Source organism: Pseudopodoces humilis, chromosome 13 (assembly GCF_049639895.1).
Source record: "Pseudopodoces humilis isolate 2021_Gansu_Grassland_sample_001 chromosome 13, ASM4963989v1, whole genome shotgun sequence".
Classification (NCBI taxonomy): Eukaryota; Metazoa; Chordata; class Aves; order Passeriformes; family Paridae; genus Pseudopodoces; species Pseudopodoces humilis.
The window spans coordinates 13845354-13870435 of record NC_142212.1 but is presented as its reverse complement, the minus strand read 5'-3'; the positions used below and the strand labels follow the sequence as shown (position 1 = coordinate 13870435).

Genomic DNA, 25082 nt, shown 5'->3' with positions numbered 1-25082 from the left:
ACTTTTTGATGCTCTTTCTACAAAAGTGGTTGTAACACCAATTTCCAAGCATGCTGGGATTGTTAATTTGAACAACCCAACATCCGCCAGCTGCATGCATCAGGTTTTCTCTCATGAGCATAGTCCACTGTATATTCAAATTCTTCCTTAGAAGAGCAAATGACAAGTTTACCTTGGTGAGACACATTCCTGTTTGCTGGACATGGCTTTGAAATTTTGCTTTTGAATGACATTTGAATAGCCACATGTTTATGGCACTTTTGTCAGAAATCCAGAACCAAATCTGTGGCAGCAGTGCTTGAGGCTATGCTTATGAAGAAATACCCGTGAAAGCCTTAGATACTGAAGGCTGAAATCCTTAGTATCTCGGAGCCTTAAACCAATGAAATTCTATTTCCCTCTATTCATGATGTTTTGATCATTATATTCTTGCAAACAGTTCAGAGCAAACCTCTAGAGTCATGGTCACAACCTCTCTTGTGACTCATGGGCATGCTGAATGGTTAATCCAGTAGATCTCAAAATTGTAACCCTCCTTTTTCTTTTTTTCTTTTTGTTTTTTTCCTTCTTTTTATTCTGTGTGTATCCCAAAATACTCTGTGGCTTTCCTTTTAACCTGATATAAAGTTTTCCTCTGACCTATAGCCTGTAACCTCTTTACCTCTGACCTAAGCCTCTTGCATGCCCAAATCCTCTTTTATAGGGAAAAAGAGAGAAATGTATGAGCATCCTGTCTTCTGCTTGGCCTCTCAAGTGATGGATTTAACCATTCGTGAGTACCTACCACCCTCCTCTCCATGCTGTCCTCACTTTCTCTGTTCTCATTACCTCAAGAAAGTCCAGATCCAAACCAACTCACTCTCCTTGCTTCAAGTCTTTTAGCATTGGCTTGTCTGTTGCTTCTGTCTGTGAAACCCAGTGTGAGAAGTCCAGTCACTTTCTATCAGCCTAAACAAGGTTAGACAATTAACCCATCTGTTTGTGACAAACTCAGACTGTCTGTAAGTTTTTTCAGTTCTTCTTTATGTCCGTGACCTGAATGCATTTTTACTTTGCTTCTGTGTAACCCCAGTTTGTAAAGTGCTTGTCACTGGTACACAATCAAAAGGTAGCAGCTACATTGTGAAGTGAGCTAGAGGTCAGATAAAGGACACTTGGAAAAAGCCATCCCTTTGCCTGCGTATAAAAATCTTTACCCAATCCTGTGTATAAGATCGTATAAGGCTGTCCTTTCTCTGTACATCAGATCTTAATGTCTCCTGTCTGTTAGCTCTCAGCCAAAGGATGCACTCTACTTGCTCTCCTCCTCAGTTTTTTTACTTACTCCTTTGCACCGAGCTCTGGAGGGGACACCCCGACCCTGCTGTCACTCGGAGACCCCCTCTGTGTCCTCAGAGCTCTCCCTCTCTGGTTTTCTATTTGTGCAGCGTTTTCTCTCACCTCCGTGAAAGGAGCTTCCTTTGGTAACCCCACGCTCGGGGGGGCGGGGGGCGAGACGGGGCGACTTTTCTTTTTTTCGAATGTCATATATCATGCATAACTGGGGGGCTGTGCAGTCCACTTGCTCATTAATCCTGCATATCTGTTCTTGTTTCTCTCTTTTCTCTCCTTGTTGCTTTCTCTCTTTCATATAGAGAATCAAAAGGATGCAGGTGAACAATTGTATATGCATTATAAATTGTTAGGACTGTTGAGTTATATTTATTTTGTTTTCTATTTTCATAGCTCCTTAAGATATGTACTCCTTCAGGCTGAAAATGGAGATGCATTGATACTTAAGGAGTTAATTTGTGCTGTCTACATAATCTCCTTTTCCTCCTTTCATAGAATAGAGCGTAGAATAAAAATACCCTGTAGAGATGTAGTGCCTTCTTAGGAGACAGTTGTAGAGAAGAATCTAATCTTTGTGAAGAGAAGGTTTCTTGTTTTTACAAAGAACTGCAGCTCATTTTGGGTGAAAAATTGTTGGTAATTTGGCCATTAATTTTCCACACCTAACAAGCACATTTATAAGTAAACTAACGTTCATTTTTGGTTTTCATACCTTCTGTTTTCTGCCCTAATGGGAGGACTGGGTTTTTCTTTATTTCTTTATTTCTATTTATTTGTTAATGTGTAACAAACAATCTGGTGGGACAGAAGTCGTGTTTGTCTCTCGTTTATAACCTGTGGTGACATGTAACAAGGCAAAGGCTCAGCTCAAGTGCACATCTCTGCAGAAGGGATGGTGGAGCTCTGCAGCCCCTCTTCTCGTTTCTGTTGTATCCCAGAGTCCTAGTTCCAAAGTCCTTGAAACCTGAACTGTTCATTTCTTTCTGTGAGTAGATTGTTCTGTTTTGTGGGGAAAAAAGACAGGATCCAGTTGATTTCAGCTCTGTTTGCACGGAGAAATTGCTTTAGAGGAGCACTACAAGAGGCTGGGACAGGTTCTGGCTTTCCCAGATCTTCTTAGCTCAAATTTGGCCCATAATATATAGCATCATATAAAATGAATTGTAAATAGCAATCAATATTTAGAAAATGGAGAATAATTTTCCTTACATCTATGAAAGGTGCAAATAAACAAAAGTAAATAGAACAGTCCCAATTACTACCATTAACTGTAACAATTAGAGTGAGCACAGGCTGTTGTGCATTAAGCACAATAACTACACAGAGCATCGTGCTCACTGCAACAACCTGTCACGTGCCTGCAGTTTAGAAATTCAGAAGGACATTCCTATGGTCCAGCTTGTTTAAAAATAACCTGCTTCTTCCCAATGCTTACAGCAAGTGAAAGGGCACAGGGAGCTGTGACTCCACTGCTTTGTGCCCACAAATCTCCCTTTGTTTTAAATAAAAAAAAATTCAGACAAGGTCAGCAAGACTCACTTGAAACTGGTTCCTCAGCTTAAGTGGAGTCAAAAGTGACTGGGGTTTGGCCTGACTTTTTTATTTTGCCAGAAGCAAGGATAAAAATAAGATGCTGAAAACAACTTAAACACACAAGTGTCACCCTTTGGTTCTCCTTTCTCCTGAGAAGTGTGTAGTTTCTTGCCTTGCATTAAAATATTGAAATAGGACATTAAACAGGAAACTGTGCTAAAATAATTAAAAATAAAATACTTTAATTATTAATCAGACACTAACTGCTGCTAACACTCAGATAAATAATTGTCACCTTTTAATAAATGTTTGTTTATTTATGTAAGTCAGGAATACGTAATTATTTTAGAAATTAATAACTTCTCCATCTCTTATGCACAAGGATCCCATGAACACAAATGCCACCTTGCACTGCTGGAGTTGGGTACAGGCAGCTTCAGAGGTGGTGCCAGCCAAGACAATAGTTGTTAGTTTGACAATTGATTGTTTGGTGTAAGACTGGGGCCAGGGGGGTTCAGTTTTCAGACTGAGTAATTCTCATATTGCAGTTTGGGTTTGGTCTCTGTAAGGAGAGGTTTCTCAAGGTACTGCTGAGTTGGTGCAGAGAGGAGACATGGGGATGGAGACAGGTCTCACCTCGGTGCTTAGTGCCAGGGCGTGGGTGGCAGAGCAGTGGGACATCTCATGGAAAGAAGCTGGAGAGCAGAGGGACCCACTGAAGTCCCCAAGGCAAATCACCTACTCTTGGGCTATCCAGAAACACCAGGTTTTTGCATGTCCAGCAGCCACTCCATCCCCTGTGCAGGGAAAGAGTCTCCCAAGGCACCACATCTCGCCATGCTGCGCGGCTGGCACACACTGGCCTCGCTGGGTGGGCTCCTGGAGAAGCTTGACCTCACTTGAAAACACCCCCAGTGGTGGTGCCAGGTGGGTGTGAAGCTGGAACCCGGTCAGTTCAGGGCTCAGTGCTGCCCACAGAGCAGCGAGGGGCAGCTGCAGTGCCTGGACAGAGGCAGACATCCCTCAGGTGCCTGTGTCAGGCTGGGGACCCTCCTGCGCCCGTAGGAGAGGGGCTGAGCACGGCAGCTTGGGCTGCGTCAGCCCGAGCTGGCACCAGCCATGGAGCATCTTGATCCTACCCTCGCCCCAGCAGGCATGGAAGGCAGGAGAGGTTGGTTTTAGACTAGAGCAACACAGCAGGTTGTTGAGAAGCAGTGGCATTTTCCAAGGCATTCGTACTGGCCCTTGTCACAGTCCCATGCTCACTTTACGTCACTCGCCTTCCCTATTTCTGGATCTCAGCCTGGGAGGCTCTGTGCACATATCCATAACTCAGCTGAGGAGCTGAGCTGCCTGTCAATTGACCAGGTCCGAGGCAAGGAGAGGTCCTGGTGCTCTGTCAGCCCAACCCCTGCTGGGCAATCACTCCAGCATTTGTCATAAAGCACAAAGCTTAAAAAGAAAATAAAATTGCATTCTTTGAGTAAATAAATATGTAAAATATATGAAAACATCCATCTTTGTGTGCAGGAGCGGAGGGTGAAGTCATTAATAAATCCTATACTTTCACTCAGGCTGTATCCATGTGTGCTGAAATGCTGCTTTATTTGTTTCATTCCTTGAAGTGGCATTCGGCTGTGTTTAACAAAGAATCATTACGCAGCTTTCAAGATTTCCTCTTGCCCTTTCAAAGGCAGTGTCTAAAGCAGTACAAAGTTGTTGCAGGAGCTTCAGAAATCTGAAGATCTGCATTCTGATGTTATCTTTCTGTGAGTCTCTCACCAACTGCGGGAGCAACTTGCTGCCTGGGGCATGAGACACAATTCAGAAGGCACAGATTCTTCAGTAGGTTCAATAATCTTTAGAAAATCAGGAAAGCAGTTATCTCTTCGGTATGATGAGGTTTTGAGGTGCATTGGCATCTCTTTCTGAATTAAAAAGACAAAACATTTCTATAATTTTTTCTTTTCTTTAAAATTAAACATCTTATTTTGAGAGAAAAAATATCATCACTGAAATCCCTTTCAGATACACGCAGATTAATTTCATGGGTATAATAGAAGGCTGCCCTGCCTTGTCCTTGGGCTAAGTCCATTATGCTTGATAGTTGTCTTGAGAACAGCAGCTTTTTATATTGTTTTGATGATTGGCTCACAAATGAATGCACACATAACACTTGGATGCTAAAGCCTTTAGCAAGGGTCATATATTTTTCATTATTATGAGGAAATCATTGAACCAGTGGCTATGCTTCTAAAAAATATGGAAAGTCCATCATATTCTTCTCCTATTGCATTCTTAATGTTGTTGATGTTTTAGTAACCCATGTAGCAGAAATCATGGTGCTGAGGGAGAAATACATAGTTCAAAAATCTTCTAGTCTGTACAGTCACACACAATGAAATGTATGCAATATCTATTCCCAAAGTAGCACAGATTTATCAATATACCTGTTATTGCAGGCTGAAGCTCATTGCAAGCACAAACCCAGAATTTTCCAAGTAATTTGAGCTTCTGCAAGTATTTTATATGTCATGCAGAAGCATAAAAACCTTTAGAAGTTTGTCCAGGAAAGCACTTTGTCGGGCAGTAAAAAGCTGCTCCTGGCTCTGATTTCAGTGATGAAGGTGTTTAAAACTCATCTGACACACATGAGCAGCAGGTACAAGAGCATTTCTGATACTAAACTGGCTGTAGTGAGGGATCAGAGAGGAAAAGGACAGGGAAAAAGAAAAACCAAAGTGAAACAAAACTTGCCATACACCACAGCTGATCACTAGCAAGTGCTGTAAAACTCATCCAGCCTCACACATTTCCCTTGCTCTGAGCAGGAGCTGAGTCCCTGAAAGGGACCTCACTTGTCATCTCTGAGACCTGAAGCTAGAGAAGTATATGAATTCTGGTGCCTCCTAGTGCAGGGCTGTCACAACCCCATTTCTGTTTAAATTTGCAGAGGAAATTAAACAATTTCCTTAATCTTTTAAATGTTCTTGCAATAAAGAGATGACAAAGAAAAGCATGAGGTGGGGCTTATGTGTTCAGTGCCCCAGGAACAGAGAGAACCCTTCCCCTCCTTCAGCTCCAGGTGGTTCTGCAGCCATCATGCAAGAGCCTTGAATTTGGGTCTGAAAAACTGAAATGTGTGAAAAAAAGCTGAATATTTGTGCAGATTGGGCCAGATCAGAATTATATCAAGAGTTTGTTTCTTAGCCTGCTCCAGTGCCTTGTGGGAGCCTGTTTCCAAGAGCGGGTGGTGGTGGGGGGATGCCAGGAGCAGGGTAAGGTGCTGGAGGGGTCTCTCACAGGCCCCCCAGAGAAGTGAGAGCCACCCCAGGGCACTGTGCTGACAACTGCACAGCGGGAGCCTCCTCCAAGCTGTTCTGTACGCGCTGCACTAGCGACTCGTGAAGATGCTGCTGCATCTCTTGCCTTTTCCTCCTCCTCCTCCTTCTCTATTAATGACTTTTCCCTAGGACAGAAAACACTTGTGCTAATCGGGCCCGTTCAACACTCTGGAGTCTGGATGTCTGTGAAGCCTAAGAGCTATTTTTGGATGGGTAGCTGTTAGGGATGCAGGGGCTGGACTCCACATTTAAGGATGCTTGAGGGCTGCAGTGCTGAGGTGTGCAATGCTGTGCAACTCAGATTCCTTTCACATTGGCTTTGGCACTCTTAGGAAGAGCTCTCTGTCTTTGACACCCCCAAATTTGCCACTGAACAGACTCCCCTGGGTAGTGAGGGGTTTCCACCCTGTGGTTGTCAGATATGGGTGGGAGGAGATGTGCAATTCCCTCTCCCCACCATCCCTTCCCATCCAGAGACCTTGGCACAAACTTCACTCCATAGAGATGGGCAGTAAAATATTCTTCCTACATTTCCATGAGCAGTCAGTGCATAGCCAAATTGAATTCTTGCTTATGTTTTAAAGTAGAGAAAAAGTCATTAGGCCAATGCCCAAAAAGCAGTTATTTTTGTCACTTGAGCTTGAGAGGTTTGTTTCTGGGGACAAAGTCACCCTTGGTAAACATTGAACAAAGATCAGGATTACTCCAGAGATGAATGAATAGGTTTGTTTTTCCTGTTGTAAGAAAACAAGGAAAAGAAAGAAAGCCAGTAGCTTGAATCTGAGAGTTTGAATTAATCATTACACAGCTTAAAAGATTAAAAATGTGTGTGTGTGAGTGTGCATGTGCACACGTGTGTGCATTGTGTGTGTTTTTATGTATGTATGCGTATCTACCCCTGTGTATGGAGAGGGGCACCAGCCTAACTCACACTCCTTAATGGTTTACTCGAATATTCTTTATTATACTTCGATAAGTGTTACAGTTCTGTGAGAAATAAAAGCAATCAGAAATCTCCTTTGCACAAGCCAACTGATTTTTTTTTCCCCCACTGGAAAATGCAAGCAAAATGGCAAGGACTTTTGGCAATAGAATGTCCAGATAAATATGCCAGATTCCTTGCAAATGACATGATTAAAAATAGTCACAATGCTGCTAAAAACTGTTATTAAAAGCAATAGAAACTATTGTGTTAATATATTCACAGTATATAATTTATTCTTTGGGTGTATGTAAAAGGAAAGGCTATTTTCTTTGAATTTTTCCTATGCTGATATTGTAAACTATATGACAGATGGGTCAAGTCCTGATTGCAGTATTCTAACATTTGGAATAGCAAGTAACATATTTGATAGAGCTGGCAAGTTTTTATATATGATTCAACCCAGAATATAAAAGCCACTAGAATTCCAAGTTGAAAATAATTAAATGAGCTGGAAACGATCAGGAACCACACATTTTTAAGTGACAGATTTTTTTACATGTTTAAATTGCACAAGAATATTTTATAGCTCCCTTTAACCAACAGTGACGTTTAATTCTAAAATGTGTAATTGATATTTGCAAAGCAATTAATTCTTATGGCTCATTATTCTATTGCTAAACGTGCCTAAGTACTGGGGAGCCGACTTCAAGTCGTGTTTTTTAGTTCACCTTTTCTGAATTCCAGAGTTTTAACTGAATTAACCCATCTCAGTCTCCTCGTGTGACTGCACGGAGTGTGGTTTCATACTTGCATTGAATTTTTATCTTTCTGATTGCACAGTACTTCAGGATGTTCGAATCTGCTGACTTCTAGAATATGTGTTGTCAAATGGTGTCATTACCATGTAATACCCCAAATACCGATAAGCAAAAGCCCAGCAGCTTATTCCATTTGTATTTGATCATTTCTGCTTATGTTCCTTTTGAAATTCCCATCTTTTTGTCACTGTTTATAAAGTCATTTTGTCTCTTTACTTTTGGCGTCTCTCTCTCTCCGTCATGCACAACCAGCCCGTCCGCCCAAGCCCAAGCCGCCGGCTGGGCCACCATCATCTCCTCAAACGCAGACTAACATGATAGATCATATGCTCAAAGGCATGGCCAAACAGCCGCCAAGTACTGTAATAGTCTTCCTTTCTTTTATTCAGTGGTTTTCTAGTCTAGCAGCCGCTCGTGTAGCAGTAGAAAGCTAGTCCTCATATGCAGCTTTATACAGAACACCTAGTGCGACGTGGTAGGTTTTAGAGATTTAGAGGTAGCATTTATTTCAAAATGTCCACATTTTTTTGTCTAGCAATGTCTGACATATGCAACATTTTCAAATATCAACGTCAGCACAAAATAACATTGTTGTTGCATAACATTTTGCATGGAAACTATAAATATGTATGAGCTTTACATGATGTTGGATGAAATGTTTGATAAGTATATCGTATACGTTTCATGTAACTGTCAGTGCTCCAGCTATCTTAGCAGAATATTCTGATGTATAGTAACTTAACCAGGGAAATATTTAAAATAAGAAGGAAAAAAATTAAGATTGACATCTGCTGGCTGCCAAAGTTATATAAGCATCAATATTTTCTTTAAAGACAGCATCTTTGAGCAGTTGTTCTTATTAACACTTTTGTCTTTTAGTTATATTTGAGAGCAGATCAATGTTGCAAATGAGAATGGGCCTGATGCTGCACTGATCAATGGAAAAGCTTTCCCTTGGCTTCAGAGGTGCAGAAACAACCAGATCTTACTGAGGGACCTGTCTTTGGGCTCCTTTTGCAAAGGGAAGTGATTTCTACTTCTTGTAGCCATTGAGGTGCTAGATAGTATAGGATAGACTGGGGAGTTAACCAGGAACTCTCCAATTTCAATATTTGCTCAGTAAATTATATTAAGGGGAACCTTGATTTTTTTTTGTTTCAAATGATACAAGAAACAGCAGCAAAACTTGAGAAACACCCAAGGCCCTTATCTGTGCCATAAATGAGTAAAACTGTAGAGTTCATTTGCATGGTGCTTTACCATCCCTCAGCCAAGCTAAGCCTCTACAGTGCCAGACTTCAGCTTGCTGAGCTCCTCCAAAAACCAGCCACATTTGGGACTGTCCTGAAACATGCAGCTTTCCTTTTCATGGGAACTCTGTAACCTGTAAACAGGTATTCAGGGAAAACAAGGGGCTGGCAGGACTTTGAGGGGGCAAATGAAATCCTGGAAGCTTCCTGAGCCTTCAGCAAGGCAGGGATTTCTCCCTGGGTGACCCACTCAAGCAGAATTTGTGCAACCTCAAGTTTCTGTCCCACCAGTAAACAAGACCAAAACACTAGGAAAAAAACAGGGTGTGTGGAAGACTGGAGTGAGATGCCCTGTCAGTACCTGGCCTGTTGGCATATGGATCCCAAGGGGGCAGGTCTCCCACTCCACTCCTGCTCTGAACAACCATCACAGGGAGAGTTTGCACACCCCAGGGAAGTGAGCTGCTGTCTGATACCATGGAGATGCCAAAATACCTATGGATGCAGAGATATGAGCTGTAGTGAAATGCCCCTCTTTGCCCTTGCTGCTCAGGAGAACTGGGTCTGGGACCTGGGTGTGCCTGTGGTCAGCTTTGCAGAAGCTGTTGTTCAGGGAAATTGTGATTATTTTCTTTTCCTCTACATTATTTCTAGTGAAATACTCTAAATGTTCCGTATTGTTAGCATCTCATATTTTTAATGTGTTATTCATAATATAAATTACCTGGAAAAATACATTTTAATTATTTTATATAGTTTTCAGAAAACACTGCAAAATAACTCAACATAGGTAAACACCAAGCTCCAGGATTTAAACTCTTTGGTTTGTTTTGCGGGGTTTTTGTTGTAAAGTTGCATCTCTTTTCCCATATAAATCTTACCTGTGAGCGTGGGATTTACCACTTTTCACTCCCTCCAGCATGCATAACTCCTGACCCTTGTGGAGTTAAATCCTGGAGCAAGACAGACCTGCGAGTTTTGCTTTTAGTAGCAGGTGACATTTAAATTGCTCGAGTCTGACAATTTATTACAAGTGCAGACAGATTTGTTTTAATTGATCTTCTTAAAAGAATTTTTAAATAATATAGACATGATTCCTATAATAGCATCATCTACATCAAAGGATACATACTGTTCATACGTTAATGGCCAGATGCTGTCTTTAGGGAATGTGATGTTCTTATTTGAGCTAATAAAGTGCCATCATAAAGCAAACCAACTCTGACAGTATTGTGAAATTTGGAGCTGGAGCACTGTATTTTCATAGTATAATAACGAATGTGGCTTTCTGGTTTGCTCAGTACTAATTATATAAGCATTTAACATATGCATGAAAAGATCTTCAGAGCTGCAGAATATTATGGGTTTTTTTTAACCTCTAAAATAACTTACTGTTCATCTAGCTTTTCACCCTGCCTTCCTTTTAACTTGAGTTCTTGTACTACAGAGAATGTAGGCCGGTTAGTCACTCCAGCTAAAAAGTTAGAAGATACAATACGTCTGGCAGAGTTGGTAATTGAAGTCCTACAGCAAAACGAAGAGCACCACGCAGAGGTGAGCAGCGTCCTCGGCGAGGTCATGTCCCCCCAGGTCTTCCGCAGGATCCGGCAGGAGTTTATGTATTTGTGTGATGTCTTCCCAACTGGTGCTGGGTTATCTTTTTTAAAAGCTGGAAGTACGCTCAAGTACTCAAGAAGTCAAAGTACACTTCAGGAGGAATGTGTTTTCAGAGGGGAGGGAGGGCCAAAGGATGAATTAATTGAGTTGTGCTCTCCTCAATGTCAGTTTGCAGCCTTTCTGACAGTGCCAGCAGGAGCTGAATCTGGCCAAAATAGTCACCACCAACTACCTGCAAGAGCAAGCCTGTCCACTTTCCAGAAAGGTCATATTTCCAAATCATAACCTGTGTGTGTGTGTGCCTCCAGCTAGCATGAGCGGGGTCCCTGCCACACCTGCCGCTCCTGCTGTCCAGAGGGGATCAAGGACAACTGCAACTAAACAGAACAGTTCTCCTTTCTGCCCCTTTCTGAGAATTCAGGTTGTTTCCTGGGGTCTCCCTGGGCCCCTCCAGTACATGATGAACTCACCTGGTTTCCTTTTGGCCTCTTCTGCCTTGACTTATTGGGAATACCTCAATTGCTAGTCACAGAGGTTAGGATGAACTGTGCTCTTTTACTCATTGTCTGGGTTATCTAAGGCCTAATACAACCACTTTTAACTCTTTGAAGCACCTTGACAGAAAGATTCATGTTTTAAAACCACTGAGACCATGTCATAGTCAAATATACACCAGAAAATCGTGAGGCTTGATCCTGGAAACACTTGATCCCACAGGCAGCTGGCATGGCTGGCTGTAGTCCTGCTCTCAGCACATCAGGACATTTCTGCCTAAGCAGGTGATGTTGCATACCCATGTAAGTATTTGCAGGATTCAGCCCTGAGTTCTCTGTAAATCTGGTGCTCTTGAATGCGTATTGAGAAGTGAATAATTTTAAAATTCAGAGTGAACAGTTATTGTTTATGACAGTAGGTATTGTTGCACTCTTTCACTATTTTCTCTTTCTTCCCACTGATAGATATATAGATATAGATATAGATATACTCACAATATTTTGCATTAAGAGCATTTGATAAATAATTTCACAATCACCTGAAAATCATTCCAGTGTGTATTAAATATGCAGTATAGTTTTACTTATTGATAGTACACAGCAATCCACAAAACCCAACTAATGCCTGATTACATATTTAAATTTCCTCCCTGTTTTTCTACTGTTCATTCAATCTTGGATGATCCTGGCAGGGGAAAGAGGTATGTGACTAAACCGAATGAAACGAGTCACTCCTGTCATATTCCGTGCATGCCCTCTCAGTGCCATGTTTCCTACTGGGATTTTACCCTGGTTGCCCTCGCTTCCGTAACTTTGACCGAGGAATGTAACAGCAACTTTGGGTCGGCTGCTTGCGGAGCTGGTAGCCTGACACAGGAGGGTAAATGTGGCATAGCAGTCCAGTCCATGCATGCAGCAATGGGTATATTTTACGAGCGCTGCAGTTACATCCCAACACAACCCTACCTGCCTGGACTCGCTCCTCAGCCTGTTGTTACCTGTCGTTTGCATTCACCCGACCTCTAGTACACTGTGGTGGAGATGGGCTAAGTACTACACGAGTGCCTAGAATGGTAGTGGTCTTCCTCTGGTTTTGTCTGTATGTGCCTTGTACTGGATATACAGTATTTATATGTAGAGAGAGAATATATGGGGTGAAGAGTGAAATAAACCTCCTTTTTGCTAAAGCAAGGGGTGCTTGAGAGCGCTATGCTTGTACAAAAACTGTTTTATTCCACTCCTCACCAGCACAGGCTGGATGTACAACCAGCTGGGAAGGAGCTGTTTTTTAAAACACGGCTTATTTTGAAAAGAGGAAGCAGTTGCAGGACCAGTCACACTCAGCCAGCCACGCTGCCAAGATCCTCACATGAGGAGGAAGGCTCAGAACTGTTCTCCAGCATCTTTTGTGTCACAAGGTTTTGATTAGAGACAGAAGGTTAATGCCAACACAGATAGGAGGCATCCCGGTCCCTTGTTCTGAACGGTGACTTGGAAGGATGAAATCCATCTCTCTCCAGAAGCCCAGCACACTGTCGGTACATTTTTGAATCCCTGTCCTAAGGGTGGCTGTGGCATTTCAGCAGTGCACAGGCAGTTGGCCAGCTCTCTACACACTTTGAATTGCACCCAGGGAAGAGAGAGAAGAGGCTGGGTGGTTTATCACTGATTTTTATTATGTGTTGTAGCCACATTATGCTGTCACAGTGCAGTGAGCATTGCTGAAGTATTACACCTTTTTTCCCCCCCATTTAATTCCAGGTGACTTTTTTTTCTATGTTGTCACTCACCTGAAGAAGGCTTGACCTGTGAGGTGTTACTCTTTGGTCTACTTCAGTTATTCAGCAGAAAATTTAATTGCACTGCTTACTGAAGAAATGCCTTACTTTACTGAAAAACAATAGTTTTTGCAATTAACACATGCCCCCTTTTTTACCCATGTGGACATCCAGGCAGACTCCCTAATGAGAATGTAGAAAATAACACTCAGAGCTTGTTCAAAAATCATTACAAGAGGAGTATCGTGTCTAGTCGGTTGGGTTTGTCTTACCCATAAGAAGGAAGCAGCCCAGCACAGGCAGAAACAGCAGAATCCATGTGCCTATGTCTGTAATCTGGGAGCAGGAGGTCTCTGTCATTGTATCATCTCTCCCATCAGATGTCTCCTAGCTCCCTTTCCCTTCCTCTGGATGACTGATGACAGATGCCAGAGACAATGCCATTCACCTGTTTTTAAACTTGTGTTTTCTCTCTCTATGTATACATATGTGTATATGTATATATGTATCTTAACTCCTTGAGGTCATACATATATACATGTGTATCCATGTGTAAAATATACAATAATAGGTGTGTTTGGCTAGAAAGCACACTTTTCCCCCCCTTTACATTATTATTTAAGCAAAGCAGGTAAGTAGATGGTAAATAAATGGAATGTTACCATCTTGAAGGAGGTTTTCTAAGTATGGTGTTACCAATCCTTCTTACAGAAATTAGGGAGAAGGCTGAGGATACTCTCATAAGTTAGAGAATTACCGAGTTAAAATTTGACTTTTCAAGCAAAAAAGAAACTGTTACCGGTTTGGGCAATTTTTTTTTCCACCAATGATCACATGCTTTTCTTTTTTTAAAATAGCTCTTGTTTTTCCCCTTTATATGGAAGCAGGTTCTTACTGCAGGACTCTGAAGTCTTTATGTTGGGATTTGTTACAGAAGACATTCTTTGGCCTCCCCTCTTTTCCCTTCCCCCCAAATATCGGTTGCCATCGGTCCTTCGTGGCAGTCGCTCCATGCCTGTGGGCAGTGTGGGGTGGGTGCCAGCACAGCAGGCTCTGGGCAGGCAGAGGCACAGCCAGAGAAATCACATCAGAGCAAGGACAGCCCCTGCAGCCTCCCTGGAAACCACAGCCAGGCGTGGCTAACGTGAGAGGACCCTGCACAGCCCCAGTGCTCCGCAGCGCTCCTTTCCCGCCCACCTTTGTGAGCAGGTTGGAGCAGGCATCAGGAGCACACCTGTGTCTCGATGGGTTTGGTTCCCCTGTGGTCTCTCAGCTGTTTGCTGCCTCCCAGCATGGCACTCACTGGCATTCAGCCCTGTGCCTGGCTGGACACCCGCACCAAATGTGGAGAAGAGCAGAAGAGCTGAAGAGCACTGCCCCACGCTCAGCCCCACACAGGCTCCCTCACCTTGGTTAAGGCTTTTCCAGAGTGATGGCTCTGCAGACACCCAGGGCCACTGTCACCACTACCTCTGTGCCCTCGAGCATCCCCAAGCAGGAGATGCAGCAGCAGAGCTGGGTAGCTTCTTCCATGGGCCTGAAGCTGAGGAGAGTTTGCAGACAAAGGACTCTGCCATAGCCACCTTGTCCCCATGCCCTGACCACTGGGACACTCACCTGCTGGTGTTGCTGCTTCAGGTGTGGGCAGACACTGAAGCTGTGCCTCCATGGCACAGCTCACCTCGTCCACATCTTCACCCCCATTACAGGGCAGACCCAATACTAAGATTAGTTTGGGGATTGTGTGGTTATTTTTGTTATTTTACATCTTGGATGTGCTCTGGGAAGAGAATGCCAAGTGCAATGTCCAATCGCAATGCCCAATCTGTCCATGATTTCACATCAATTCTATATCAACTCATGGAATAATAGCAGGGCAGTGTCAGTCTGCTTTATGTTTTAAAGGATTGAAAGAGTGGAAATAGTTCCAAAGACCCCTTGCCAGTATCACTGGCAGCTGAAAAGTTGAGCCAAAACAGGAAAAATTATGGCAGTAACTTGTTTTGGGGGTGCTGTTCCCTCTCTGTGACCAAGTGAACCAGTAGCTGGAGTTGTGCTGTGCACATCAGTGCATTTCTTCATCAGTGAATCAAAGCTCAACCCTGAGAGAGTGCAAGCCCATTCTGCTTATTCATGTCTGCTAAAACCTGCAAAAAATGCTCCTCCCTGACTGGCAATTCCTCTTCAAACGGATTTCTCCATTCCCAATCTCTTCCGTTTCATCTCCACTCTTGTGCCTAAGCTAGAGGTTTCTTTTTCTTGCCAAGTGCCATGAAGCTATTCCTTAGCTCCTTTAAGTCACCAAGTAATTTCCTGTCACTTCAAAGTGACAGCACATGGTCCTGTGGACAGCTCTTCTCATATTGCATGTTCCCAGCCAGAAGTGACTACCGAACACGCATGCATGCATTTTCAGCATTCACATCTGAGCCATGTATGATGTGAATGTCACCTCAGAGAGCCCGCACAGCGAATTTTGAGGACCCCATGTGCATGAGAATGAGTTACCTCACTGATATTTTTTGGTTTTCAAGTTTAAACATATGTTTTTCCTGCCTCTGTGAAAATATAGGCTTGCCATAGATATTTTTTTTTTCACCTTGGCATGTTGATAGTAGAGCTTTGTAAAGGGTACCTAATCATGAAGGTGGTAGTGTGTTAGCTAACCATGTAAAATGAACAGTGCTGTAATAACTTTTACTGGTGATGCTTGAAGTATCTTTAAAACAGAGTGTGAGTGATTTAGGACAGCTTTTAATGTCTCAGGTTTCTATATTTTCAAGACAAATGCAAGTAGTGAATCCAAGTAGAATTTAAGCTGTTGAAAAACACTTCAGAAAACTTACAGGCACAGTGAAGAAACTCCCAAATTTCTGTACTTTAGAAATAAGAATTAGTAGGTTTTTTCCTGATAATTAGCATCATTAATGATGAATTAAGTCATTTATTGTAAATTGAACAGATGAAACCTTCTCTGCCACATTACACTTGCATGCCTTTACAGTGGAGCTCTGAAGAGATCCTCTACAAGAAACCTTTCTGTTAGAACAGCAGCTCCCAATTCTAGCAGGCTAGCGCTCCAAAGCACTGTTCTCTTTACAATAAAGGTAGTTTCCATGAGATGCAATTTTTTATTTTTTTTTTTTTTAAAGCTATGTGGCCTAATATCTTTCCCTGTGCTTTATTAGAACTAATACACGTCTTTATTATCTTTTTCTACCAACTCTGAAGGCCTTTGCTTGGTGGTCAGACCTAATGGTTGAGCATGCGGAGACCTTCCTGTCCCTGTTTGCAGTGGATATGGATGCAGCGTTAGAGGTGCAACCCCCAGACACCTGGGACAGCTTCCCGCTCTTCCAGCTCATAAACGATTCCCTCCGTAGCGACTGTATGTATTTTGTATTCTGATCATTTCCTTTTCAGTGGGCGGCTCAGGTTACTGATAATGCTTTCAGCCTCTCCTTACTGCACAGAAAACTGAGATGGGTAGAGATTTACAGATTTACAAACTCTTTTTAGCATCAGCTTGATTTTAGTCCGTTGCCTAGAAAAAAAGAGCACCCCTTAAGTCGCTGCAGATTTAAAGGTGGGAAGCTGAACTTTTATTTTGCTTCATCTTCTCAAGTCTCTTGGTAATGGCTGCCTGATAAGGAGGGAATTAGGTACTCTGTATCTTACTGTCATTAAATGTGTGTATTGTTTTATATGTGTGTACCTCATTTATTTAGCATGGAGTAAAGCAATCCCTGCTTTAAGATTTTGTTGAAGGGAGGAAAATATTAAAGTAAATGGAAGCAGGAGTAGTTCAGAAGAAAAGTGCTTTGTGAAGTAAGGCAATTCTCCGAAGCACTTGGGCCCATGCTTTCAAAACCCATGTGAGGATTTGGCACTTTCCTGGGTAGTCCAGCCCTCCCTGGGGAGCTGGTGGTAAAACTGGCATTGCCTTAGCTAGGTCCTAGACCAGGACCCCAGCTAGCTTTCTAAGACTACGTGAAAAAAGCCAGGGACTCATCCTCAGAAGGCAAGTTCCAGCATCATGGTACTGTGCAACCAAAGAAGAAATTATTCTCCCACCTGCTAAAGCCATAATGTTTGCCATGCTGTGTTTCTTACACTGGTTTTATTCACAGGAAGTGATAATGTATTTGTCAGTTTGACATTAATGGAAAAGAAGGTTCATTGTCTGTTTATTTGTTTGGAGTAAGAAGTTATTCCTGCTGTCTGTGTCATGAACTCCGGCTCCTGTTATGTTCTTGAAGTTTTCCTGTTCACTGACAAATTCTGTGTTTGATGCTGTGGTTTGTTACAGAGGTTGTAGTAACAGTAGTGTCTTACTATACTTTTATTTATCTATTCTAGATAATTTGTGCAATGGAAAATTCCACAAACACCTCCAAGACCTGTTTGCTCCACTTGTTGTTAGATATGTCGATCTGATGGAGTCCTCAATTGCACAGTCAATTCACAGGGGCTTTGAGCGGGAGTCATGGGAGCCAGTAAAGTAAGGAAACCTCCTTTGATACAATCGGAATTTGGGTGCAAATGGATGGAGATTCATATAGAGGTGAATTAGCGAACGTTAGACTGGACATGTAGAAAATGCTTTCAACATTCTAGTTCAATGCTATAATCTAGGAGGCCTGATCTCTTCAGGGTTTTCAGGTTAATGAGGGAAGTGGTATTGGCTTTTTGAAATGCATTGCTGCCTCAGTTTGAACCGTGTGCCTTTGAACAGGGAAGCATGAAAGTGGGAAAACCTTCTTAACTGCCATGGCTTTTTGGAACCCATTCTAAAAGGCCTTTTCCAATGCTGCTTTTGAGCTCGCACAGCTCCTTTTCAGAACAAAAAAAACTCGCTTCACTGTGTTCAGTTCCAGCCCTATAACCCCTGTGAGTCATTGCTGTATTTATTCTCAATACTCATTTTTTCCACCCACCCTGTGGGGGGGATAGTGCAGTGTGTGCCTCTGGCATCAGCCCCATGGCTGGTGGCTGCACATGTCCCCATGTCCAGGGCAGCTCTGTCAGTCCCAGCTCCCCTGCCTGTAGGATTAGAAGTGCAGAAACCAAAGTGAAACACGGGCAAGATGATTCAAGCATAATCATTTCTTACATTTGGAAAGCTAGGAGTTTACCAGCAAGAAACTGGGAGCCTGAGAAAAACCCAAATTGAACTCAAGAGCTGGTGAATGATAAAAATGTGACATGTGCTTTGGATTACTGTTGTTATTTCACAGGTTTTGAAGCATTGCTGAACCCTGTCATGCTTGCTCTATAAAGCCAAGTCAGATCCTACAAAAGGATGTAGCTGACTTTTCCTTCTAATAAAGATATTAAAAGAGAAAGATGGACCCTTTGCAAGGAAGATGAGCCTGGCAGTGCCTCAGACCAGGAACTGGGACCAGGTGACCTCTGGAGAGAGTCTTTTCCTCGCTTTTTTTGTCATTCTCTAGGCGAAGTGAAACGGCACCGCGCTCTCAGAGGTTGCTGTATAAAAGAACGTGTGGTCTTTCAGGGCTTTTCACACCAAATATGTTCCGTTTATAAGGAAAAGAGATTTTGTTCAGCAGCCAGCCTCCCATATGCAACCTGGAGTCTGAGTACCCAGGTTTTTTCCTTTCTTTCTTGTGCATCCTCAGCATCCGTAAGGATTCTGCCTGCCAAATCTCGGGCTTTTTCTTGACACCTGATCATCCCCTCTGTTTTGAGTGGGGTTAAGTGGCTGGCATTCAGGAGCCTCTCTCACTTTCCATTTGCTGTCTTTGGTCTGCAGGCTAACAGGATTAAAGATTCTAAAAAATCTTGTTTCAAATAAGCAGATGTGACCCAGAAAACATACAAGAAATAGATCTTTCGAGTAGGAGAATGCCATTTTTACAGCCACTCCTTCAAGCAGAATTGCACTTCGAAGTTAGCATTAACTTCAGTTTCAGAGCTCTGCTTTAGTAAAAAATATGTATTTCCTTGTCTGTTATGAAACAGAAGCAGTTAACTCTGTGTACCTGTTCACCTGGGTCAAGCACTCAATAAACAAATCATTCTGCCTTTTTTTCTTTTATCGGAAGCTGACATCTTTTTGCTTTTTAATGACTTCAGGGAGTTAACTATAGATGTCCATAAGTACTTGGATGTGCTACTTGCCTGTCAAAATGCTTTGTCCCTGGGGATGCCAGCATCTATCATTTCCAAGTTATCTCTGATAGTTATAAAAGATCTTTTCTTAGTTCTCTTGTGATGGTTATTCCCTTCTGGAGTTCCAGTTACAGCGTGCTTTGAGCATTGCATCTCCAAGCAAAAGCCCAGGATGGACTCTTTCTCTTACAGACTTGGGTATTTAAAAGATTTCTTCCAGCAGGAAAGTGGGTGCTTTCCATGAGAAGCTTCTGTCCATCTGGTGAAAAGATGCACCATGTTTTTTTTTCACGTGTTGATATTTTGTTCTTATGTCTCGCACACAAAAGTGTGAGTTGCAAATGCTGGCTCAACGTGATGTGGCCCGGTGAAGGGAGGCACCAGTGAGTGCCAGAGGGTGCCACATACAGTGCAAAGGAAAGGAGGAGTGTCATTCCTAGGATCTTAAGACATTTTTCATGTGCTGTTCAGAACTAAATGTTAAGGCATCTTCATCTTTGCCTCCTGGGCAGACCACCTGCTCCTCTTTGTCTGATCGACAGGGAACTTGCAGAAAAATTCAGGTTAGAGACTTATTTTGTTTGATTTGCCCTCCTGAATCTACTCTCTTCTCACCCCACATGTCCATACTGTAGAACAGTTGCATTTTTGGCCATGGATTCTCAAATAGTTTGGAGCAGCCAGTTCCCAACCAAATTTTGACCTTCTATTGACACCTCTCCAGCAGAGCTTTTTTTGGAAATCAGGAGCACTGCAGAATGTTCTTCTACAGCTTTCCTCTGCTTTGGAGATAGACCTTCAAGTTGGCCAGCAAAGACAGATCATCAAAGCTGACCATTCCACCAAGCTTGTTGTTTTCCTGGATCTCTACAGTGCATTATGAGAAGGAAATCTCATTATCTCTTCTTAACCAAGAAATTATTCCACAACGCAGAATCTTTTGAAAGGGTTTCTCTGTACTTGTGTTTGCAGTCAAGGCTGAAATATGTAGCCCTCCATAACCTGACCAGATGGCAGTTTGCAAGCATGTATTTCTTCTATTTTCATTGCTGAATACTCTGCACCTTATGCTCTGAGGAGTTAGGTATAGAAATCATAGTGAGAGAGAGATACTGTTAAGTATTGAAAAAAATTAGGGGGGAAAAGCATGGATGTTATGTGCTCATGAGGGCTCTGTAATCTGCCTCTGCAGAGCTGCTGAATTTGCAGGGGGTCCGTGCCCTATAGCTAGAGCAGCTGGTGCGCTTGTATGAATCCACGCAGAGAAATGTGGAACACTTGTCCTTCGCACAGTCATCCAAGTATGCAGGATACAGAGTAGGTCTGTTCTCTGGTGAGTTGAGAGGTCTTGAAAAGTAGGGTTTGCAATGGGTTTTTTTCATGCTAGCTTCTCGGAGAGTGCTGATTTATCTCGCAGCCAGCTGACACGTATGTGTGTGTGTCTCTGTGTGTGTGTCTGTGTTGAAAGATCTTTTTGAGCAAATGCTAAAGCTCATGCAATGACAACCAGTTTCAGTGGCTTGACTAGGACATTACTCATTGACCCAGCGCTCTCTCTACCGCTCTGTAGTCCTGGCTTTAGCATCTATTAATTGCTCACTAACCCTTTGCAAACTATTTGTAAATGTATCATTAATATAAATGTCAGAACTTGAACAATATGATTATACTAATAATTTTATAAGGTTGTACAACTACAGAATGATAGTGAAAAATGTTTCCCCTGAAAAGAAGCACCGCTGTAGTGAAAGTGAGTATTTTTGTTACTATTCTGGGTGTCAGTCACAGGAAGAGCACAGATTTGACTGCCTACTTCACTATCAAGCTCTTTGCTTCACATCAAGGCTTTTGTGAAAAGATTTGCTCTTGAGCATTTGCTCAGCCTCGACAGTGAGGTTGCAAGTGTTTATAGTGATGGAAGAGACAGGCATTTGCGTCTTCCATCACTGAATCATTTCAGGCATCCTGTAGGAACTGAGCATTTTAGGTGTGGCCGAGGGTCTCGTTCAGCACTATTCTGAACCCAGGAGACAGCTCAGTAAAAATACTGTGATTTTTCTGCCCTCCTTTCATTGCTAGGGCAGCTCTGCAGGAGCTGCAACTGGACGTGTTCCGTGTGAGCGGTGCTGCGGTACAGCGTGAGCGCTGGGAGGTTGTGCAGGGGTACATTTCCAGTCTGTTTGCACTGAGAATTTCCCAGCAGACAGTCCAGGTGAAAGCCATTTCCACAGCTCACACACACAAACAGGGCTGAAGCAGAAGATACCAGGAAAACAAGTGGTGCAGCTCCAGAGTGTGTGCCTCTCATCAAATGTATCAGGATCCAGTCCTGAAGCTGAGTCGTCTTAAATCAGACAGCCTTCATCTTGTTGATGCAAATGCCCACATTCCCTGCCTGATGGCTGAGGTTATATTTAGCCATCTATATTAAATAGGCATGGCTGGCTTCTAGAAACAGTTTCTCATCTTGGACCTGTAGTTTTATGGTCTGAACAATTGCAGGCTTCATGGAACATTTGTTGGTAATATTAATCATTTTTTAGAGGTCTCACTGCAACTGTTAGTCAGATAATTAGATCAGTTGAACCTGAAAAACTGTGCATGTCAATTCAGAAGAATATTCTTTTTTATATTAGTTACTGTATGTTAGCATAATATACTCCATTATTTTGCTGTTTTGTTTTGTTTTAAGAGTACTAACTTATTCTTGCAACATATTCTTGCATCAGCAAAATAGTGTGTTGTATAAAAGAAATATGTTTCCGTGTGAATATAGTATACTGTTTACTCTAGAAGTCATATTTTATTAATACAGTGTTTTTATTAATATAACACTGTCACTTCTTGAATTTTAATATTAAAACCAAAGGTCCTCTGATTTATGTATTTACCATCTGGCTAAGTTATTTAAGTTGCTTTTCCTTATACATTTATATGTTGTCCACCTCTTGCTATTTCTTTATTTATTCCATATCAGTATCTAACCACATGCACTGCCATTTCTGAAGATTTAACACTCTCTCAATCACTATGTAGTATATGTCTCATTCAATAGTCATATCATCTTAGCAGCAGATACAGTATGAATGGAAACAATGGGCAGCTTTGTGACATAGTGAATTCTCCTGTTTGCCTGAAAAAGGGAACACACAGATAGCAGGAAGTTGAATCTACTAAGAATCATAGTAATAATTAGAAATCAGAACACAGTCATGGAGTTTTTTTTCGCTAGAAAAAACTTTGATTTGTGATTTTCCTCCCCAGCAAGGGATTTTATTCACAAAGAATGAAGTCTGTTCCCTAACATTCACCACCAATGACAAGCTGAGCTCTTGCAGAGATGTGGTTCACATCGTCTGTTGCGTTAGGAAACATTTATTCAGGCAGCTCAATTCCATTACTTTGGGAGTTGATATATAAAACTTGCAATAAGAAATGAAGTGCCAAATATGTCTCAGGGAAATTACTAAGATTTTAATGTGCCTTGAAAGACATAGTGTATAATTGGATAGTTTCACAGGAATCCAGATAATGGTGTCAGTAAAGTAACTCATTTAATCTAGGGGAATGGGAGTAACCTCCAAAGGTGGCATATCCTGATGCAGTCACTGAGAGCAGGCAAGTTTGGATGCTGAAGCAGTGCCTGTGTGCATCAATAGAAAAGCTTTCAGTAGCTTCAGCAGTGCAGGGTGAAGCTGAAATCCTGAATTTCTGATTCCATTTTCACTGAGTCCAAGTAACAATCTGGGGAAAATGGTGTCAAAGCATCTGGCTTTGTTCCTCACATGGGACTGTAAAACCACCTGTGTGTTCAGTACCAGTGGGTCAGTGTTCCTGGGAGAGGGCAGAAATGAGGCATTTTTCTGGAGCTGGCCTCTCTTCTGAGAGCCAGGTAATATGTGACTTGGGTAATTAAGTTCTGTGTCTTGCTGATTCCCAGATATCCTGATGTTTTTATTTTGCATGTCGAATATAACTGTGGTGAGATACTCACTAAAGCAGAATTAGACCAATTACAACATCTAGAGACATGGTACAATGAAATATGTCGGGGTGGATTCAAAACTTGGGGCATGCAGTGCTGTTACACACACCTTGTTCCAGGAGTGAATGTTGCATTAAATCAATACAGCTGTCCACTTTTTAAAGATCCCTATTTGCATAACAGTTGAACATCTGAAAATACTGATTGAAGTCATGATGCCCAAGCAGACATGCTTCATATTAACCTTTGAAAATCTTGATCACCTTGTGGCCCACTTCCAGCCATGAAACGGTCACATACTAGTCCTGGATTTATTTACAAAGTGCAGTTCATTCATAGTGCACAGATAGTGGGGCTGGACAATCCTTTTTTTTGCACACAGAAATGCAAGGGAGGATCAAGGCAGTCTTCACAGAAGAAGAACATTGTAGTTCACTGTTTCATCACTCCAGATTAGCCCATCTTTATTTGTGGAGTGTCTAAGACAGAGAGGTTTTGAAGCAAAATTGCAACTCCATTGAGCTTGGTGGCAAGAAAAACCTCTTATGGCTGGAATTCCAGACTCTATTATTTCAAATTATTATATATTATTATATATTTTATATTATTATATATATTATTAATTATCAGTAGTAGTAATTATTATATATTCCAGTCCCTTAGCAGATCTCTTAATATAGCGCTTTAATCAAGCCTGTGTATGTAAGAACTGAGACTCTGCCTTAAAAGAGATTTTTTGGAAGAAAAGCTGCTCTCTGCACTTTGAAATGGTATCAGGACTTGAAGGTGCAGTTATTTTCACAGGTGTTTAAGTTCTCTGTTAATTTGCACTTTGTGATTCTTCTTTTCATTCTGGTTTGCTTTTTTTTTTTTGCTTTGTTTTTCTTTGAAAGGAATTTGAATTTTATAGCAGACTGCAAACACAGTACATTTAAGCTTCCATACCCATGCTTCTTTCTGAAATGTTTTGCTTTAGTTTTTTAACTGTCCTCATGCTGTGAACTTTGCAGATTTGTTTCTGAGTGTCATGTGCTTCTGCTACATCGGCATTGTCACTGTTATGGTATTTTTTCTTTCTGTCTGTTTCTTCCACAGGAGTTTAACAAGTAATCTGCCCAATGTGAATCTACCAAATGTGAATCTCCCTAAAGTACCAAATCTACCAGTTAACATCCCACTAGGCATCCCACAAATGCCTAGCTTTTCTGCACCGTCATGGATGGCTGCTATTTATGATTCTGAGTGTGTATTCAGTTCAAATTAGATCTCATTTAAATTTAAAGTAATCTTGGCATGGATATGTATTGTTTGTTTCTGTGCATTACATAAAACTTTAAAGAGTGATACAGTTAATTAGATGTTTTCTGAATGAGACACTAGTGAATTTCTGGCATGTGTATTTTGAGGGTTTTTTTGTATAAACCTTGAAAATTTGTCTCAACTCCCACTGAGAGTTTGAGCTAGTATCTTGCTTTATAAAATAGCTGTCAACAATGGGGCATGGTCTGAATAACATACCAACCACAGAACTTACAATGTGACATTATGTGTCTCAGCAAAGAGTTTTGTCCAAAAGAGAAGATGAACCAATTTCAATGCCAGTCAACCAATTTCTGTGGACCAGATGTAGATCTAAAAATAAATGTTATTTAATGCAAGCTCTGCATTTCCCAGGTAATTTTTGTCTTGAATTGGATGAAGCAGTCCAAGAAAGAGGAGCACCCTGTAACAGTTTTATTCATATTGGGGTATGCCCCAGAGAGCAATTAAAGCTCCATAGCCTTCATTACTGCCCAAATAATGCCATGACCAACTAAAGAAAGATATTTTCAATGTGAGTTTTAGATTATGGCTTGGAAAATAGTGTCAAAGCA

The 25082-nt window shown here is 41.8% G+C and overlaps 1 protein-coding gene across 20 annotated transcripts in view; it reads left to right on the top strand.

Moving 5' to 3' along the window:
• Positions 1-25082, top strand: part of CADPS (calcium dependent secretion activator) — a 206247-nt gene that overhangs the window by 139494 nt on the left and 41671 nt on the right. For 4 of the 20 annotated variants that reach the window (XM_088061696.1, XM_014251503.2, XM_088061689.1 and 1 more), the window contains 6 exons: positions 704-772; positions 1635-1652; positions 10650-10756; positions 16323-16479; positions 17451-17592; positions 24304-24450. In XM_088061696.1, coding sequence (XP_087917822.1) covers positions 704-772; positions 1635-1652; positions 10650-10756; positions 16323-16479; positions 17451-17592; positions 24304-24450 — 640 coding nt within the window. The remainder of the gene's footprint in view (positions 1-703; positions 773-1634; positions 1653-10649; positions 10757-16322; positions 16480-17450; positions 17593-24303; positions 24451-25082) is intronic. The other 16 variants (XM_088061699.1, XM_088061698.1, XM_088061692.1 and 13 more) reach the window with 7 other exon arrangements.